Source organism: Arachis stenosperma, chromosome 1 (assembly GCF_014773155.1).
Source record: "Arachis stenosperma cultivar V10309 chromosome 1, arast.V10309.gnm1.PFL2, whole genome shotgun sequence".
NCBI lineage: Eukaryota > Viridiplantae > Streptophyta > Magnoliopsida > Fabales > Fabaceae > Arachis > Arachis stenosperma.
In genome coordinates this window covers 115,700,345-115,722,071 of record NC_080377.1, presented here as the reverse complement: position 1 = coordinate 115,722,071, position 21,727 = coordinate 115,700,345, and the positions used below count along the sequence as shown (strand labels likewise).

Sequence of the window (21,727 nt, the reverse complement as noted above, 5' to 3'; positions counted from 1 at the left end):
ATATTAGCATTCAATTTGTTAAATCTGAGGAGCAATTAGCAGATATTTTTATAAAACCATTAGCTGAGGATAGATTCAGTATGCTTAGGACTTGTCTAGGAATTTTGAGTTATGATTCTTTATTTGAAAATTGCTGATGTATTTGCTGGAGATTTTTGTCTCATAAACAGGTATGAGACAATTCTGGGCAGGTGATGAACGTCTCCATCAAGCTAGCGTGTTCTGGACTTGTTTCAAATGAAAGATAATCCGGGCCAACCTCAAAATCAGATCTAGAGTGGTCCATTGTGTTTCCTTAAATCCAACTATCTCTGGGACCATATGTGAATGTTACACTTTTTGGGTGATGGGCTGTGTGTTTTTTTTAATAATTTTTCATTTAATGTTTATAATCCAAAAAGATTTTCAGTTTATTTTTTGGTTTTTTTTTTAATTTAAAATTTATTTCCTGTTTTATTTTCAAATCAAATCAAATCTTAAATTTATGAGGTCAGGTCTTTTCATGTCATTTCAAAAGGTGATGCAGTTGCATGGTTTTGGAAAACTACTTTTGGGTACGGTTACCAACACTCCCTCTCTTCCCTCCATAACTTCTCCTCAAACCCTTCGGTTTCTTCCCTCTCACTCCACTATCTCTCTTCCATCAAAAGCATCAATTTAACCAAAATGGGGAAGAAAGTCATTGCTAAAAGAGCACCTCGTGGGAAAATCCATAAACTTCCAGGATATCCTAGACCATCAACTCGTTCTCAAGACACCACTTTCACTCCTTCACCTTCTCCTCCTACCTCTCCTCCTCGAACTGACCCCATGGCTCGTACCAAGACCACTCCAAGATATCCTGCCTCTGCCAAACCTACACCACCACCAAAGGCGATTCCTTCCAAACCTGCCTCTTCAAAACCTGGCTCTTCAAAGCCATCCTCATCCAAAGGGAAGCGTCCGGCGACGGAGGAACCTGTTCCCGAGCCACCACAACCCAGGGCAAGGTCAGTTCCTGTGCGCCCACAAAGAGGTAAAACTCGAGTTCCTCTCAAATCAGTTAGTGAACCTGACATTGGGCCGTTTGATCACAAAGCTCACTTTTTGACCTCTCACTCGAACTATAACCCTTATAGATTCAAATCTGCCATGAACAATGATTTTTATGAAGCGGTTATCCAGTATCGTACTCTGTGTCCATCTTTTCTAGCTGATCTGCAATCTTTGAAAAGAAAAGGTTTTCTTTTTGTTGATAACTTGATTTTTCTAGACTGGAATAATCTTTTTGATATCAAAAAGCCTGTTTATTCCTTGTTGGTCAAAGAATTTTATGCTAATATAACTTATCATGAAGGCACTGCTCACTCATATGTAAAGGACCGAGATATAGTTTTAAACAATGAGACTATCAGTGATGCTTTGAAGTATACTGATGTTGGGCCTAGTACTTACACTTCAGTTAAGTGGGATGAAGGAGTTGGTATTTCATACAATGATGCCCTGGCTAGTATCTGTGAACATGTCTCCTTAATTGATGGTATTACACCCACTCACAAAGCCCTAGGATATGAACGTGCTCAGTTGCACCGAATGGTCAACCACATCATACTTCTTCAAAGTGGTTCATATCAAAGGGTTTCATACACTGACACTCTTGTTTTATATGCCATTCTCACCAAAACTGAACTTTCATTTGCATATTTGATGGTTAGATACATGTTTGATTCTGTTAGGAGTGAAAAAGACAAAGCACTTCCTTATGGCATGTTTCTAACTTGTATTTTTTAGTATTTTGGTATTGACTTGACCAATGAGAAATATGAAAATAGATATTCATATCTAAAGGGAGGTGGTTCAGTGAAACAGCAAAAAGGACCAACTCAATCTGAGAGAGTGGTTCTAGATGATGATGATGAAGAGTACATCCCAGATGACTCTCCTCCTCCTTCTACTGAGGGTACTTCCATTTCCACTGGAAAGAAATCTGCTCTGCTGAATCTGGTCAAGGATGTTACTCAAGAGTTTGTTTCCCAATCAAATCATTTAATTGCCTTGAGCAAGGAACAAAGGAAGCTAGCTAGCAAGCATGAAAACTTCCTGAAGAAATCAAGAGATAGGGTGGCTGTGCTCATGATCTTCATTGATAACCTCCATAATGATGAAGACATTGCCACTGATGCTGAAGAGGAAGACGCTTCGGAGGGAAATGATTCTGATGCCTAGGATTTGTCTCATAAAAATTGCTGCTGCTGCTCTCTTTTTATCTCATGAACTCTGTTTCTTTAGCTACTTTTGAACTGTTTTTTGGATGACTGTAATAACTCTAGATATTGCTGCACCCTTGGTAGTTTAGTCAGTAATTTGCACTATGGACTAACTCTTCTCTGCAGGATGCAAGACTTTGTTTTTATTGATCTTGCTTATTATCCACCCTTGATGACAAAAGGGGGAGTAATAGCAATAGGACAATAGATTCAAGTACTTCTTTTGGAATGTTTGCTGCATTAATACTTGAGTTTGCATGCTGAATATTCTTTGCTGCATTAATACTTGATTTCACATGACTGAACCAGTTTGCTGATGGTATTAGCTTGATATTGAGCTGATTATGTGATGATTGCTTATCTGATATCCCTTAGTCAAGATAAATGTATTTTAGCTCTTTATTGTGCTCTCCTTAAAATCAAAGAAAATTAGGAACAAAGAAGAAAGCACAAAATCAGGGGGAGCTAATCTTGAAAAGAAATAGGGGAGCAACATAAAAGCAAATGACAAAAATCAAAGGGAGTTTCTAAACCTTACTCAAATATATTTCCTTTTAATTATTGCTTAAATTATGTTTGTCATCAAGGGGGAGATTGTTGAGTTAAGAAATTAACTAAATTAATTAGTGATGACAAACATTATTTTTGGGTAAAATAAATAATTAGTGTTGATTGATTATATTTATTTTTTACTAATTATTTATTGGTGCAGGCCAAAATTTCAATAGCCCAAACAGAATAAAAAGCAATTAGCAAGGATGATTGGGCTGAAAGCAAAAATCAGAAGCCCAAGAAAAAGCAAAAGATAGAAGCCAAAGAAATCAGATGGGCCAAACGGGTTACATGAACCAAACCGATCCAAGCCCGTATCCATCCCACAAAGCTTCTCTTGTAAGATTGAATTCTTCATTCCTCCAAAATGTGCAACGTATCTCTTCTCTCTGACCAAGTCAAATCAGCTTCAGAAAAGTAAGAAAGAGAGCGAGAGTGAAAGAGATTCTTCACCAAGCAAATAACCAAAGAAGCAAGAAAGAGAAACTAAGCTTGAAAGGCAGAAGTCATCTCAACAAATCCAAACCAAATCAAGTTTAGGTTATAGGTAAATCTTTTCCTCATACATGCAACTCGGTCTCATCTCTTCTTCCCAACTCTCTGCTCTATCCGAAAATGGCATTCAAGGAAAAGTTGTTCTCTGCCCTATTCTGTTTCACATCTACGATCACAAGTGATACTTGGGGATCAAGTAGTTTTTCAATGGCTAAGATCAAGTTGACCATGAGAAGATTTCTATGGTTACTGCTTTGTGGCTTTTGGTCAAGATGAGGAAGTCAGAGGGAAAGTTTCTACTCTGGGGATTAAGGTGAAAAGGTGAAGCTGTGGGTTGGTGAAGCTCAAGGCTCAAGGTGTTGACCTTGGAAGAAGAACCCAGCAACATGCAATGAGATAAAAGAAAATTTTCTGTTCATTCAAAGGCAAGGAGAGAAAACTAGAGTTTGTGAGTTGTGTTCTGAAAAGTTCCTCTACTTGGATAATGCTCTCTTTAAAAAAAAAAACATTCGGCCAACATTGAAGAACTGTATCTGAGGTTTGCAAATCTGGTTTTGCACATAGCAAAGAGGCTGCTGATGAAGTCAATCTCCTTCATGTTTTTCTAATTGTAATGTACTTTTCCAAGTTTATCTTTCTGTAATTTCTTGTGAGAAAATGCATTGTGAGAAAGCTCAAATAAAATCCATGAGTGGAAAAAGGCTGAGTGATACATTTGAGAGAAAAGGCTAGAGTTATTTTGTGATTTCTTTAGGTTGGCTAAGTGTCTTGTATCTTATACCTGTTTGGTATCCCTTTCTTAGTTGGGTTAGCACTAAGAGTGAATAGTTAGGAGTTAGCATAGCCAATGTCAAGTTAAGATAGAACTTGAGTGTGAAATTGGTGTATGTAATTCTGTTAACTATAGTGAAATTCTTCCATAATTGTGGAGGAGACTGGATGTAGGTTGCATAGCATAAGGCAACCGAACCAGGATACATGCTGGTGTTCGCTTTTTTCTTCTCTGCTGAGTTCTGTTTTCTGATATTCATGAGACAAAAATAAATTGTCTCATAAATTTTCGCTGCTGAGTTCAAACAGAATCAGAATTGTAAGTTTGTTTAAAAAAGACCATAACAACAAATTTAAAAGAAAGGCATAGATTCAACTCCTTTCTCTAAGTCTACCACAACCTTCAAAATATATGTTATTTAATTTGTAAAAAAATATATATTTTATAAATAAAAAAGAAAACAAGTATTATTTAACATGTCGTAGAAGAGGAGAGTATTATTTTCTCTAAATTTTTATATTTATCGGTAGCATTTTACAAAATTTTGTTGAAATCAAACAGATGACATAGTTGCAAATGTCAGAATCTGAAGTCAATCTAAGTTATAACAACCTTGACTCAAAGAGAACCATTTGATTGAATATAAATCAATCCAAGGGATCAAAATGAAAGGAGAACAACCTTAATCCCAAAATCTTCGGTGAGCAACAAAACTCACAACTGTAGGCTATAGCTGTGTAATGAATTATTGAATTCTCCCCTTTCTATTTTTTGCTACGATTTTGTTATCTATAAATAATTGTCTACTTTCTTTACCGTATTTGCGCTAAGCCAATTCTTTTTTCTTTCACTTGCTTTTCTTCTTCTTCCTCTCCCTCAAAAGTCAAAACTCATTAAAGCTTCTCACATTTTTGCTGGTAAGTTTCTTTCATTTCTAGTTTTTAAGTTAGCTCTTTTTTCCATTCTTTCACTCTTGTGTAATTTTACTATGTATACATACATTATGTGACTACATCTTTCTTTTTTTTTTTATCAATCATCATTAAGAGAAAAAAAATTGTGGTATATTACATTAGCCAAATAAATTTATACATAAATTTTCTTTAAAAAGATCTACATTGACATACAAAAACTAGCATTACATTATCCAAATAAATTTAAGTCATTAATTGTCTCTTTGTTTTGAAGAATAACTGTTTATTTACATTACTTTATTTACATGTGTTTCAATTAATAGTAGTAGCATGTTATAGTAGTGATTATTAATTTATTATTAAGTACTTAGCCTGATACATGCTGAGAATGTACAGAGATGCAGGAAAAAAATAAATGTTATATTTTGTGAAATTTCTTTTTTGGTATTTATTTTATTTGCTATGTATATTTTTAATCTTCATAAAAATATAAAAATGTGTGTCATATTTAAGTTTGCCAAAATTATATAATCGCAATAGCTAGCATAATGATAGTCATTGTACACTCTACCTTAGAAGTATATAATCATCAAGGTTACAACTTACAATACAATAGTTTCTAATAAGTCTATACTTCATACTTGGACATTCTTTATCTTTTCAACAGTTGCAGGTGCAGTTTATTTGGGATTAAACAAAGCTTGAGAGATAATTATACATAGATGGCGAAGGATCAACTTCAAGTGTTGAATGCACTTGATGTGGCAAAAACACAATGGTACCATTTCACAGCAATTATCGTTGCAGGAATGGGATTTTTCACCGATGCCTATGACTTGTTTTGTATCTCTCTTGTAACCAAGCTACTTGGCCGTATATACTATCATGTCGATGGTGCACTAAAGCCAGGAACCTTGCCGCCCAATGTTTCCGCCGCAGTTAATGGCGTAGCCTTCATCGGAACACTTTCTGGCCAGCTCTTCTTTGGCTGGCTAGGTGACAAGCTCGGCAGAAAAAAAGTCTACGGCATGACTCTGCTGCTTATGGTGCTTTGCTCTGTCGCCTCTGGCCTATCATTCGGCCGGGAACCAAAGTCGGTTATGACGACGCTTTGCTTTTTCCGGTTCTGGCTGGGATTCGGTATCGGAGGAGATTATCCGCTTTCTGCAACCATTATGTCGGAGTACGCAAACAAGAAAACTCGCGGTGCGTTTATCGCCGCCGTCTTCGCAATGCAGGGGTTTGGAATCTTGGCCGGAGGCATATTTGCAATCGTTACTTCATCAATATTCAAGGCGAAATTCGATGCTCCTCCCTATGAGGTTGATCCAGTAGGTTCAACTGTTCCAGAAGCAGATTTTGCGTGGAGAATAATTCTTATGTTTGGGGCTCTTCCCGCTGCACTGACATACTATTGGAGGACGAAGATGCCAGAAACCGCGCGTTACACGGCATTGGTTGCAAAGAACATGGAGCAGGCTGCAAAAGATATGTCTAGAGTTATGCAAGTGGAACTCCAAGCAGAGGAGTTGAAGAAAGAGGATCAAACTAAGGATTTTGGCTTGTTATCTAAGCAATTCGCTGCACGCCATGGTTTACATTTGCTTGGAACAGCAAGTACGTGGTTCTTGCTTGATGTTGCATTTTACAGTCAGAATCTGTTCCAGAAAGATATCTTCAGCGCAATCGGTTGGATTCCTCCTGCGAAAACCATGAACGCATTGGAAGAAGTTTTCAAGATCGCGAGAGCTCAAACGCTTATAGCTCTTTGCAGTACAATTCCTGGATACTGGTTTACAGTAGCATTCATTGATAAGATCGGAAGATTCACCATCCAATTGGTTGGCTTCTTCTTCATGACAGTGTTCATGTTCGCCCTCGCAATTCCTTATGAGCACTGGACTCTGAAAGAGAATCGCATTGGATTCGTGGTGTTGTATTCGTTAACATTCTTCTTCGCAAACTTTGGACCTAACTCAACCACTTTCGTCGTCCCTGCAGAGATCTTCCCTGCAAGATTCCGCTCTACATGCCATGGGATTTCCTCGGCTTCCGGCAAGCTTGGTGCTATGATTGGTGCTTTTGGATTCCTATATTTGGCTCAAAGTCCGGACAAGACCAAGACAGATGCCGGTTATCCTCCCGGTATCGGTATCAAGAATTCCTTGCTAGTATTAGGAGTTGTTAACATTTTAGGGTTCTTGTTTACATTTTTGGTGCCTGAGCCAAAAGGAAAATCTTTGGAGGAGATATCAGGTGAGCATGAGCAGGAAGATGAACTTGAAAATAAAGTATAATTGTGTTATTTGACGCGGGATGGTAGGTAATCAATTACTTTTTTGAACAATATGAACAACGGATGTTTAATTTACTAGATGTACGGATGGTTATCTTAGTATTAAAATTTAGGTAAATAATTTAAAAGTGTAATATATTTTTACTTTTTATTTTATTGGACCCATTATTTACATTATTTATAAAAAACATTATTTACCTATACTTTTTCAGTTGACGCACTACACTTCTATCTATTTTAGTTAAAAATTTAGCTAATATATTTCATAAGAATGTATAGTAGAATTATTAATTTAAATTTTTTATAATTGACACATAAAGTTTAAATTTTATTGTTTATTTGTTAAAATACAAATTTTAAATATTTTTATAATAACAATTGTTCATATCCTGGCCCAACGCTAGGGTCTAGGTCCAAACGACAAGTCCAACCCACAAGGTTGAGCCTCCCATTACACCGACCTTCCCTTGAGAAGTCGGTTCTCACCACGATTTACTTTAAGGAAGTCGGAAACGAGGATTAGCTGGCAGATAATAACTGCCCCTACAATCTTTCAACCCACTTCTAGGAGCTATATTGCAACTTTCCTAAGATAAAGGGACGGTTATCCACCTTAAAAGATGGAACTACTCCAACGGTGGTTATTGGTTCACCACTATAAATACACTGACACCCCTCAAGTATTTCTAAGTCCCAATACTCTATAGACCTGCTCGTACCCTTGCTAATTTAGGAATCGGAGTGTCTTTGCAAGTACCACCCCCATTCACTCGCGTTCACAAGTCGGACAGAAGCCCCAAAGGTGCGAACCCGTTCGAAGGCTTCCCCCCTCAGATAATTGGGCCAACCTAATGAATCCAGCCCATTAATCTCCAATTACCCATCGTAACAACAATATTAACAAATATCTTTAGAAATTCTAAAGATATATGATAGTTAAATTCTTTATAATTTGGATCATATAGATTTTCTTGCTGTTATTGGACATTTAATACTGTTTTTTGGTGCCCAACATTTAATATTGTTAATTAGCATTCATGTCTCCTGGCTAATGATGCTTACTTATATACTGCTAATAATATCCTTAATACTTTCCATGGGAAACAACCTAAATGATTATTAGCAATTATGAATTATGAGAAAAACATGATATTGGAAAGTTGATTAAGGGACAAGGCAGCACACAAGATAAGCTAATAAGGGTAGAGGATTATTAATTAAACATAAATTATAATAGGAATTGTATTTATTTTTATACGAACGTTATTACAATTAGGGGTGTTATCGGTTCGGTTTGATTTAGTTTTGGATTAAAAACTAATCGAATCGATATGTTCTGTTCTTACAGACACACAATTGTACAGTTTGCTGCTTTTATAACAATCAAATCGAACCGAACTGAACCAACAGCAGTTTGGTTCGGTCGGTTTTTTCGATTTTTAATTTTTAATGAGAAAAATATGAATCATAATAATTAGAGGTTTAAAATAGTCAATAAACTAAAATAATAAGAGTAAAACATTGAAATGGTTAGGGATTGAAATTTTTTGTTGTTAGATTAAAGATTAAAATGATTTAAACATTGAAATTGATGCATATGTTCGGTTCAGTTTAGTTCGGTTCGGTTTCTATCGAGCCAACCGAAAACCGAACCGAACCAATCGGTTTTATCAGAAAAAAAAATTGATTTTTCGGTTTTTAAATCGGTTGTTATAATTTTTTATTCGGTTTACGGTAATTTTCGGTCCGATTCGATAACTTACACCCTAATTACAACTATTCATAATCTATTTTCAATGTATGGTGAGTGATTAGTTGCTAATATTAAACAGAATTACTGCGCAACATTGACTACTTATTACCCACAACATCATCATCGTCAGAATACTAAAAACATGAATAATTTGCGGAAAATAATTGGTTGGTGTTAGTAATTTAGATGATGATGCTCTAGCATCAGAAGAGGAATGACATGGAAGAATCGTCAAGACTCAAAAGAATGCACTACGTACTTGCAACTTCAATAATTGAGGCAACAGAAAATAATAAAACCATGTCCTCAAATAGTGACATTTGAGTCCTATGTTGAGTGATATTCATAGCATGGTCCTACACTATATTATTTTAAGATTCACCAGTCACCACCATACTCATTAGATGCTTTTTGAAAAGAATTTTGTTTATTTATTTTTGTTCCTTTTCGGCTCGAAGATATTTGAATGCTTAAGCCCATCCGAAAATACACAAGGTTTTCGGTTTCTATGTTTGGACATGCTAGAATGATAATTATCATCACAATATTGTTTAAATCACAATTTCGGGCCCAGTCCAATAAGCTTTACAGGCCAACAAACTCAATTAACCATTTTGCCGTGTGGCTATTGTGGATTTAGTGATTTACTAAATAATAATCCATTCTGACCCCAAAAACTTATATACCCATGCTACTCGGACTATGATGGCCAGTTAAATACTTAAATCCATTGTATTCTCTCATTTATCTATGGAAGTACAAGTTTTCAAACAATAAAATGACATGTAATCATTCAATACTTTTTCTTCTTCTTCATTTTCCCATTTTTACTAATGACCTTCTTTTCTATCAGTTAGTAGAAGGATTTGTGATTTTCTTTTTATATGTAATAGTGGGTTTACATAAATTTGTTGAAATATATAAATATGCACTACCCTTATTTGTATATGAAAAAAATGGAAGAATAAAAAATCACTCGTTCAACAAATTAGTTTTCGAAAAAAAAATTTAATCAAATTTATCTTTTAAAAATTTTAAGTTAGTTATATTAGTTTTTCTATTACTGACAATATCAAAATTTATTGATGTGGCACGTTAAGTAATTACACTGATCACAACATATACCTGAAAGTTTTAAATAGCTACTAACATAATAAATTTATAAAATTAGATTAAATCAACTCTAAATTGAAGAGATTTTAAGACATTTTATAATTAATTTAATCTAATTTTATAAACTTATCATGTTAGTAGGTAATTAAAACTAAGTGTGTACATTTGTATTACTTAACAAGCCATATCAGTAAATTATAACGTCAACATTGATGGACGACGGACTAATATGACCAACTTAAAAATTTTTAAAGACGAATTTAATTAAAAAAAATATTCTAGAGACCAATTTAAAGAACAAAAATTCTTTTAGGAATGCAAAAAGATCATTCAAATGGTAATTTGACACTTTGGTTGTTCGTATGAGAATAATGGAGTTTGGATCCAAAATTTCTGAAAAAGTAAAAACAGATTGGATCCCATGAAAGAACCATTCCATTTGATTCGGAAATATAGCAAGGAAAAAAGGGGAAACAGCCCTTTTAAATGAAGTTTGAGTTCTAATACGCTCATATTTGTCCACAAAGAAACACACTTACGTCTTTATATTTTGGCTCACACACAACTTGCTCTTCACCTTTTATATAGTCTTCTCATCAAATAATCCACTTTTACGGGAGGAGAAGTGAGTGCATGAACCCATATAATTAATAAGTTTCATACATGTTTAATTTATTGTGTATTCTAAAATTTAAGCAAACAAGTCTAAACTCCACAGATTTAGAGTGGTTTATAGCTAGTAAAAGTGTAAAACAAATCTTGTTGTTGTGATCACAATCTGTTGCTTTCGACCGTTAGATGAGACCCATTTAGTTCGTTTAATTAAGTAATTTAATGGATCGGAGTGCTTGAAAATCATCTAAGCCTAAAAAGGGAAAGAGAGAGAGTGACTAAAGTAATTTCATTGGTCGCTCTGTGATAACATTTGTAGAAGCGTATCGCATTATCCAACCCTTTAATTAGGTTCATGCAAAAAATTGATAACATTATCTTCATCTATGAATACGTGACATGGTACGTGTAATTTGCTAAAAAACAAACAAAACTGAGATAGGGGACCATATTGCACTTTGAATAATTTGAGCTTCCAGATTGTTATGATTTTTGTTTCATGGTAATAGGATAAATTATTAAGTAGTATACGTTGCACTTGCACCCCACAAATTAGAAAAATAATTTCAAATAATTAAGATGTGATAGCGTTAGTGTCATGAAAAACACACTGCACGTGAAAAGTTTGGCTCCCTCGTACCAACCTCCTAAGCCAAATCTTTTTCTCAGCAGCCACTTAATTACATAACCTTAGGAGTTAGCACAAATTAAATTAATTAAAGCTATGACTTTATTCCATAACCTTGCTTATATTACAAGGATGGAGTACAAATTTCTAATGTAGATCAACCTAGTTCCAATCTAGCACATTGATTATTATTGATTACCAGACGAGCGTTACATCCCAGAAAAACAAGGATTTGAAGACACAGATTAAGAAAATTAATTACACTCACTTATTATTCTTAATTAAATATTGTATTATTTAAGATATATTTAGCCCACCTAATTACTTCTTCTATCTCTATTTTTTTTTCTTGGAGGAAATTAACCTTTAAAAATTTCAACAAGAATAATGCTAATAAAACTTTCCATCAAAATCTAAATAGGGCCTTGACATTATTTTCTTCTTCTTGGTTTCATTTATCATATGCTGCAAGGAAAAAAAAAAGAAAAAGAAATGAAAGAATGCATTTAAGAATGCAGATAGTTGAGTTATTATAATGTAATGCTATTTAAGTAAGCAATCAAATGATTTTGTGGAATTTTTTAAAGTATTATTTACAGAAGAGTTTAGTTATTATGTATTCTTAGAATAATGTTAAAATTATTACTTGAAAACAAAATTATCGAAAATTTTTATGTATTATTGAAATAAAAAATTAATAATTTCTATGGACAAGAATTTTAATATGCATCTTTAAAAGTTAAACCATTTAAAGTTAATTTAGTCACAAAAATAATTAAGAATTTTACTAATTTGTACTCTAAAAACATAGGTAAAAAATACCATAAAAAATATTTTATAAAAATTGTTACCAAAAAAAGTTTTTATATTTCTAATTAATACATTGAATATATTAAAAATAATGAACAAATCTTATTATTACATTTTAAAAATGTGTTTTAAGAACACAAGTTAATCAATTCCAAAAATAAAACATAACAACAATAGTTAGGTAAACCAAACATATATTGAATTAACACATATTTTGAGAATTAATGAATATAATTAACATTCATTAAGCAACATACCCTTAATCAATGTTAGGATTTGACCCACCGCAAGAGTTAATACTTAATAGGCTTAAATTAAAAGCACTTTATTTGCAGAATTGCAGTATTATAGGTTTGTTCATTCCACAGCCTGAGCTACCTCATTTAATTATTGCATTGAACGCACTTAAAATCTTACTTTTAGCGGTAAAATTTCTTATCTTGTATCTTGTAAATTGTAATAGATATATTTGGATTGGAAATTTGACTATGACTAATAAATAATACATGAAAATTCTTAATATTGTGTGTATAATATATTTATAATATCTAAAGTTAAAATAAAGTTGTCCGACCTAATTTTTTCAAAAAAAATTTACTGCATTGTACTAGCCTGATTATAGTTCAGGGGTCTTTATTGTTTTTTTAATTTTGGTTGGTCAAAATTATAGTAACATTTGAAGGATGATATTATCCTCACAGGCCCAAATAAGTACAAGTAACAACAAAGATAATAAATGATATTATCTGCCTCTCACTAACTGGGACAAAAATTGAATATTTTGTGCACAATACAAAGATGGTACCTTTTCCTATCATATTCACAAGAATTTTATCCTTTTTTCCTCAGGAATTTTACTTTTTTTCCCATATAATCGAAACATAAATAACTCACTCAATTCTCACACTGGACTTCATTATTAATAAAATTTTGCTATAACAAAAATTCTAACGATAAATGCACTATAAAATGTAGTATTCAAACGTTTTTTCAATAAAACTTAACAAAGTAGTGCTTAACGAAATTTTAATAGACAACATAAAACTTTTCAATTAATTTTTTTATATTAAATCAAATTCTATATCAAATATGTTAAAACAAGTTTTTAAATTTGAAGTATTACTATTATTAGATTGTAATATGATTTAATTTCTATAGTGGCACTCAAAGTCTTATTTTGATATAAAAATAATATATACTGATAAAAAAATATAGGTAGATAATAAATTTAATGAATAATACAATTACGTATACAATAATCTCTTTTTTTTTACTTGTAATTTCCGTAATTTTAATAGAAATGTAATATATTTTTATTTTATTAAATTAATTTTAAAACTTATTGTTCACATTATATAAAAAGTCAATTGTCTATCGATAAACACTCTACTCTTTTATGTATAGAGATAGCACATGTTAGGTGAAAATATGCGTTTATTAGAAAAGAATCATATATCTGTGAATTGTCATTCCTTGGGTTTGGACTCGTATGTATGGATGATTGTCCTTCCTTCATTTGCAATAACTAGAAACAAAATCGATTTTCTATATATATATATATATATATCCAAAATCAATTATTAAAGTCAATCACTAATATAAAATATATATTAAAATATAAATATATATTAAAAATAAATTAAACTACATATGTATTTATATATAAATATATTAGTAATTAATTTTAATTTTAGTATACTAGTAATATTTTTTATCTATATAGCCTACACAATATTTGGGGAACTAGTAATTTAAAGCAACTACTTTGTAACAAACAACAACTCGTAACATTAGTTGAGCCAGCATTTCGAATTTCGTGGGTAGAATCTAGAATCAGTGGTTGCATGTTGTTTTCTGAGCAAATCAACATAAATCAAGTTCGGCTATCTCCACTTTCCATCAATCTCTTTCTCATTAATTTTTTCTCGCGAGCTATATTTGAAAAAACTTAGAAACTCATTCATTTTTTTTGTGTGCCATAGTTGAAAAACTTAAAAAGTATTTTTTATGTTCTATTAATACACATACTTAATATATATGAAACACATGTAAACAAAATAGTATCCATTGAGTGTCATATTCGACAGGTCAACCAATATTCATGTTTCAAAAATTTTTTTTGGTGAATTTGAATCAATTTGATATTGAAATTTGAGTAATGTGATAAATGTGATACAATGTTGGATGTGTGACACTTGCACGCCGCAATAGAAAAAGGTTCATAGCATTCAGAAGTGCTTTCCATTCTCTTACCAAAAAAAAAAAGTAATATTAATTTTCAATTTGCATCTCTGTTACATTATTTCAGGTCACGTAGCCAGCAAAAGGAGACACTGATATGCACCAGCATTTTTCTTTTCCTTTTCTTTTGTGGTCTTTATTTTTTAGAATATATATGATAATATATACGGATTAATTTCATTTTTTTGTATCATATTCAACTACTAGTTTACATATATGGGACTTTTTAATAATCATCAAGAGAAAAAATTCAAATATTTTCTTTTATTTATCATATAATTAGAGATAAGATAAATTTTGATTCATGAATTTGATCTGATAATTAATATAAATTTTAAACATACTTAATTTGATAATGAGTTTTATAACTATAATTCAATCAAGTCATTTTGTCACCCATTCTATTACTGTATTACATGAATACTTATGTGTGCAGATAACTATTAAGTATTAACAGCTCATCAGTGGCTTGCAGATAGTAATGTCTCTCAACTTGTTTACATGACATTTAACTAACTGAGCATCTCATAAGTATTTTAAGCATTTTATTAATTAGATTATTTTTTAAAAAAACTAATTTGATTTACGGTTAAAAATAGCTTCTGTTTAAAATTTAAAAGCCAAACTAATTATTAGATGAAAATTTATGAGCAAATTAGGTTTTAGTGTTGATTTGGATTAGCTTTTTCGAGTGAAAAATATTTTTTTAAAAAAAAATTAAAGTATTTTTTATTCAATTCTAAATTTATTTAGATACATTTTTTTAATTTATTAAAAAATTAAACAATTTACTTTTTTAAAAGTTAACAATATTTTACTTTTAAAAAAATAGAAACAAAAAACGTTTTTAATATTTAAATTTTTTAAAAATATTATTTAAAAAAATAAAAACTAAATATTTTTTTAAAATCAAGTTAAACTGATCTTTATCTCTTAATTATTAACTAATTTTGGTATTTACTTTCAAATTTTCGTAAAAAAAAAAAGTCCTACAAGAGAATAAAGTATTATTTTGACTAAAGAAAATCTGAAAGCAAGAATAAAATAAATGCTATGTCACGTTTTACACTAATGACAAAAAAAATAAAGTACAATATAAGTAGAAAATATTGCATAAATAATGATGAATAGCGAAGAAAAAGAAGAGAGGTTAGTAGAAAATTAAATAAAATTAAAATAATAGGGAAAGCAAATGAAATGAGAAGCGAAGGAGCGAGTGAGAGTCAGATTGCAGAAAAAGCAGAGACTTTGAGACTCTTTCTTTGAGACTTCACAACGCCTCCCTTTTCCTTCTTCTCTCAGATCGATTCTCTTTCTCACTCTCTCAACTCTCAACCTTCTTCAAAACCCCCACAACTCACTTTCTTTTTCTTCTTCTTCTTCTTTGTATATACATACATACATACATGTACATGTATCTTCACTGAAACGTCCTCGATTCTCTTGCGAGCTTCTGCTTTAGACAACATGATACATTCCGCTGCTTCATCCATGGCCTCACCCCTCTGCACGTGGCTGGTGGCAGCTTGCATGTCAGTCACGTGCCACGCTGACCGCGCCGGGACTCCAAAGGCAGCGCTTCGCTCATCCAAGAGGTCAAGGAGGACGAAGGCGCTGCCACCAAACACCTCCCAATTGAACATGAGATTGATTTCTTCGCTCTACGGATCCAGCATTCAGGGACTCATAAGCTCCTTCGAGCCCTGCGATGACTACTGCAACACTCACAATGCCTTCTCTTCTCTCTTTCGATCCACAACTCCCAATCGCAGACACACCCGTCTCAATAAACTTGCTCATTCTGGTAAACTTTTTTTTTTTTTTTAATTTTCCCCACTTAAATCACCTCAAGTTAAGATATTTCTGGTGCTTTTTGCAATTTTAATCTGTACCCCGTACTGGGTATTTCAATTTGATTCATTTATTTAATTTTCTTGTATTAATATAATAATAATAGTTTTTTTATTATGGTTATGAAATCTGGGTTCTGATTTTCTGGTCTTCTGAAGGATGTGTGTGTGTGGCTTTTTTCCCTTTTTTTTTCTGAATTACTTAAAATGCACAAGTGTTAGCTTGGATCTTTGTCTTTTGGTTGGTCATCCTAATAAATGGGGTTGCTTGGTGGTTTAGTGTGGAGGGTTGTTCTACCTGCTTTGTTTAACTGTTTTGAGGGTACGGTTTATAATATTAGGAGTATGGGGGTAGTTGTTGTTCTTTCTTTGCTGAGGTTGATGGTGCACCTGTGTCACTTAATTAGGACATGTTGCTACAACACTATGCCATTGCCCATGCTTTTTGCTTTCATTTCCCATTCCTACTTCATTTCCTTGTATTTATCGTACACTCAGGTATCTACATAAAGTTCCCATTAAATATTGGTTAATGTTCGCATCATCACTTTGAATTTCTTGCAATCTCGTTGAGGTGGTTCAGCATATTCACAGAATCAACTCAAACAAAAATAAATTTCTTTTGACTTTTATTTTTATTTTTTTTTTGCTTTTCTTCATGAAAATAATAATCACACTGAAGTGTTCTGAAGTTAACTACTATGTAAATATCGCCCCCACGTGGGATTACCTCTCTCTCCCTCTCTCTCTAGTTTTTTGTTTCTCTATGTAAAATAGTGGAGGTAAGTTATGCCTTTGTCATAAGCACACATAAGCAAGTCAGAGGCTCCTTTTTTTTTCCCTCAATTTTTTTTTTTAAATTATCATGTAAAATAGATGATTCTGGCACAAACTATCCACAAGTTATTTTTGCTCCTAGTTCTTTAGTATGTTTTTAACACACTGGACAAGTCTACTACTGCTGCATGCATGTCCCTGCCTGATGGGTTCTAGTATTCAGTGGTCTTGAGTGTTTTGATTTAAAGTAAGGGATATAAGTTGGGTCTGATGAATTTTTCGAGGTTTCATAGCATTTTTGTTACCATAGTCTTAGAATTACTACCTTGGATAAACCTAAGCATATTTTTGTTAATGGCTGGGGTTGCATTTCCTGCTCAACATTAATGTGCACCAAGGGTATGTTCTGTTAGGGGTTAAAAATGGGTTGGGAATTTACAATGGATGTGGCCCATGTGTAATTTCACTCATAGAACTTATTGTAAAAATTTCACCCCATTTCTACTTCCCAAAAGAACATATCCTTATCATGATCATTGGAAACTACACATGCATCATGTTGAACTATAAGCTGTGGGCCGTTCGTATGCTTCTGATACGAATTTCTTGAATGATAGGCGGTTGCATGCAATTTTTATTATTGCTGACTTATTCCTCTGAATTGCAAAACTATAAGGTAAAACAATGGCTGTAGCTGTGGAACCTGCACATGAAGTCACAACAACGAAAAAACCTCCTACAAAACAAAGGCGAGTAGTTGTGACCGGGTTGGGCGTTGTTACACCTCTTGGTCACGAACCAGATGTTTACTACAACAATTTACTTGATGGTGTTAGCGGCATTAGTGAGATCGAGACATTTGATTGTGCTGAATATCCAACGGCAAGTTATATATAATTGAAATTGTATTTCTTGTTGTCTGTTGTAGCTTTTGTTCTGAATATTCTACGTTTCCAGAGGATTGCTGGTGAGATCAAGTCGTTCTCCACCGATGGCTGGGTTGCACCAAAACTTTCGAAGAGAATGGATAAATTTATGCTCTATTTGCTAACAGCCGGTAAAAAGGCCTTAGTTGATGGTGGAATTACTGAAGATGTAATGGATGAGTTGAATAAGGAAAAATGTGGGGTTTTGATTGGCTCAGCAATGGGTGGCATGAAGGTAACCTTGTCTTACTTTCATGTTGAGATACAAATCTTGTAAAACCAGCTGGTGTTGTGGACTGAATTTAATGCCACTGCAATCCAAATGGAGCAGAAGAGTGTGCTATATTTTCAACCTTGTGCCCTTGTTTTATTGACTATGATTTTTGGTGCTTTTTCTATTGAGCAGGTTTTTAATGATGCCATTGAAGCTTTAAGAGTATCATATAAGAAGATGAATCCTTTTTGTGTACCTTTTGCCACAACAAATATGGGATCTGCCATACTTGCGATGGATCTGGTCTGTTGTTGCATGGACACCATAAATTGGTGTTTTGTTTCGTACCAAGCTTTTATTTTGGCTATGTTGTCTTCAGCTTCTAACAAACATTGTTATCTTTTATGGATTACAGGGATGGATGGGCCCTAATTATTCAATCTCGACAGCTTGTGCTACAAGTAACTTTTGTATATTGAATGCAGCAAACCACATCATAAGAGGTGAAGCTGTAAGTATTCATGCTTTGATATTACTCTCATGATGGTGAATTTTTCGTATCCAATATTATACCTTCTATTTATTTATTTATTTAACTTTTTTTCCTGAGACAGTTTGGTGTAATGATATGGTCATTGCATCATCAAAATGTATTGATAAATTTAATATGAAAATATTCATGCAGGATGTGATGCTTTGTGGTGGCTCAGATGCTGCTATTATACCCATTGGTATGATCTCACCATTGATTCTTTTTCACCTGCATACGGTTATCGTGCCATAAATCTAGCTGATATGAATCCACTAATCATTGGTACAGGTTTGGGAGGTTTTGTGGCATGCAGAGCCCTATCACAGAGGAATACAGACCCTACCAAAGCTTCACGCCCTTGGGACATTGTAATACAACACCTGCTCATTCTTTCTGCTACTCACCATGTTTTGTATTGCTGAGGCTTTCATCATTTTTTATTTTTGAAATAATACGACTATAATTATAATGAAATTTGATGACCAAGTCTTGTATCCTTTCTTGTAATCTGAACAGCATAGTTTATTAAAAACTAACGTTACAATGGTCACAGATACAACTTTTCCTTTTGATCACAAAAATGCTGTCTTCTATGGATATGAGCTATGGCAAATTCAGTTTTTCTAATTAGGCTGTTTATGATATTCCAGAACCGAGATGGATTTGTCATGGGGGAAGGAGCTGGAGTTTTACTTTTGGAGGACTTGGAGCATGCAAAGGTACAGGAAATCTGATCTAATAATTTTAGAACAGAACATCCCTTGTGAAATGACAGTGCATCTTTTGATATTATTACTGCAGACTCGTGCATGTAATTTATTTCGTTTAGTGCATCCTTCAGTTCCTTCAAACAGTATTAAAGGACTTCATACACCTGTTCTCTCTTGAATTAGGATTGATTTTCAGGCTGCTGCTTGTCATAAAAATTCACCTGTTACTTCTCACGTCAAATCTGCGCTTGACATTTGTCTTGCAACTGAATCAAATGCATCTCTTTTACATTGCAGAAAAGAGGTGCAACCATATATGCTGAATTCCTTGGTGGAAGCTTCACCTGTGATGCATATCATGTGACAGAGCCACGTCCCGATGGTAAAATATCAAATCCTTTACTAGCAAAATTTAAAGCATTTTTATGCATGCTATGATTACCATGCTTAAAATCCGAAGAGAACAAGGCAAAAGAATGTGACAAGGGTATTCTTATATATTTAGAATTATGTGTGCAATTTGCTGATGGTTAGGGTTAAGTATTTAGAAATATACTATATGTTGCATTTTTCTTGTTTGGCACTGGAATTTCTTCTTCAGAGATCGTTATGGAATTTGAAACTGCATGTTGCGATCATGACTTGTCTCGACAATATGGACCTGGGATTTAATAATATGCATATATTAGTGGACCTAGTAATCCTAGTCATAATTAGTATCTGCTTGTACTTTACCACATTTCCTTTATGATTCTTGTATTCTATGACTTGACAAGGAATGATTTGTATCTCCCTGCGGAACTTGCATTCATGTTTCTTTACTCCATGTTAAATAGGAGCTGGCGTTATACTTTGCATTGAAAAGGCATTAGCTCAGTCTGGAGTATCAAAAGAGGATGTGAACTACATAAATGCACATGCCACATCCACGCCTGCTGGTGATCTTAAGGAGTTCCAGGCTCTGCTTCATTGTTTTGGTCAAAATCCTGAGGTACATCTATCTTTTTAAGTTACACCACTATCAACATTGTTATCTTGGTGATCAATTCTATGGCAAACATGATCTCTTGTTCTTCTGGAGTTCATGTTGAGTAAAACACTGGTACTTCTGATATGGTCATCCATACTAATGTGTCTTGTTTTTTCAGCTAAGAGTGAATTCTACAAAATCTATGATTGGTCATCTACTAGGAGCAGCTGGTGGCGTGGAAGCTGTAGCAACAGTCCAGGTAAAACCCAATGGATCACTTAGTTCGGTACCCCGCGTTTTGTGACTAAAATGGTCCTGAGGTTTGCTCTCTCTTTATACAGGCAATTAGGACAGGGTGGGTGCATCCCAATATCAACCTGGAAAACCCAGATCAAGGAGTGGTAATGTTTCTTGTTGCATCATTCCATCCTTCATTTCAAAATTTTAATTTTAATCTTTTAATCTAACATGTCCAAATTGATGAGAAAAATTCAGGATGCCAAAGTGCTTGTGGGATCAAAGAAAGAGAGACTAGATATCAAGGCTGCCCTATCCAATTCATTTGGTTTTGGGGGCCACAATTCTTCAATCATATTTGCTCCGTATAAGTGAATGAATACATGTTTCAGAATAATACCTTCCCTACCATTATACAGAAGGTATGTCTCTAAATATATCGTCCTAGTACGAGAAACATTTAATTTGGATGACTGTGGATGTTCCTTGAACATGTATTAAATTGTGTGTTGTTTTTATGTTAAGTTACTAAGGTAGCCAGGCAATTGTTACACGCATGATCAAAGTCATGAATTGGATGAAAATATATGTGGAAATGGTTGGAGCAGAAACTCTTGAGGACATTGTTAAGAGATGGTTTCGTGGTTTAGATTGTCTGGCCGAGATACATGGTGGAGCCGGTTCTATCCACCGATGAAGAACATGAATGGCTGCTATTGCCTTTATAGAGTAGGACTTGACCCACTTTGATGTGACTCTTAAACAAATCCACTTGGCAGTATATATAAGCTCTTCTGTTTTATTTATTCCCTATGTACCCAAATAGTTTGTGCAATAACAAATTGCAATTTATTTTTTCGCTGCCTTGTTCTATTGCCCTTAAACCAGACCATTTAGGGAAAAGGGGGATGATTTTAATCTCTCAGGAAATGCCCTCTTTAGTTTTATTATTATTATTGGAAAATAATACTCTTATTCTTTTTCTTGTGCTCTAAATATCAAAGACAAATAACGTTTTCTTTAAAATAGATCTCAATTTATATTCCAATTGATGTTAGATATTATCTTCCATCATACAA

At 33.4% G+C, this 21,727-nt stretch overlaps 2 protein-coding genes across 2 annotated transcripts; both read left to right on the top strand.

The window, feature by feature from the left end:
* Nucleotides 1-5,701: 5,701 nt before the first annotated feature.
* LOC130941305 (probable inorganic phosphate transporter 1-7) lies at nt 5,702-7,276 on the top strand. Its single transcript, XM_057869762.1, has one exon. It carries the CDS (start codon nt 5,702-5,704, stop codon nt 7,274-7,276), a length of 1,575 nt encoding a protein of 524 aa, XP_057725745.1.
* Nucleotides 7,277-15,593: 8,317 nt separating this feature from the next.
* Nucleotides 15,594-21,506, top strand: LOC130966914 (3-oxoacyl-[acyl-carrier-protein] synthase II, chloroplastic-like). Its single transcript, XM_057891736.1, has 14 exons — nt 15,594-16,236; nt 17,736-17,941; nt 18,017-18,220; nt 18,392-18,502; nt 18,615-18,710; nt 18,885-18,930; nt 19,020-19,099; nt 19,382-19,450; nt 19,739-19,823; nt 20,278-20,432; nt 20,590-20,670; nt 20,753-20,812; nt 20,907-21,070; nt 21,174-21,506. Exons 1-13 carry the CDS (start codon nt 15,900-15,902, stop codon nt 21,021-21,023), a joined length of 1,647 nt encoding a protein of 548 aa, XP_057747719.1. The 5' UTR covers nt 15,594-15,899; the 3' UTR covers nt 21,024-21,070; nt 21,174-21,506.
* Nucleotides 21,507-21,727: the final 221 nt, after the last annotated feature.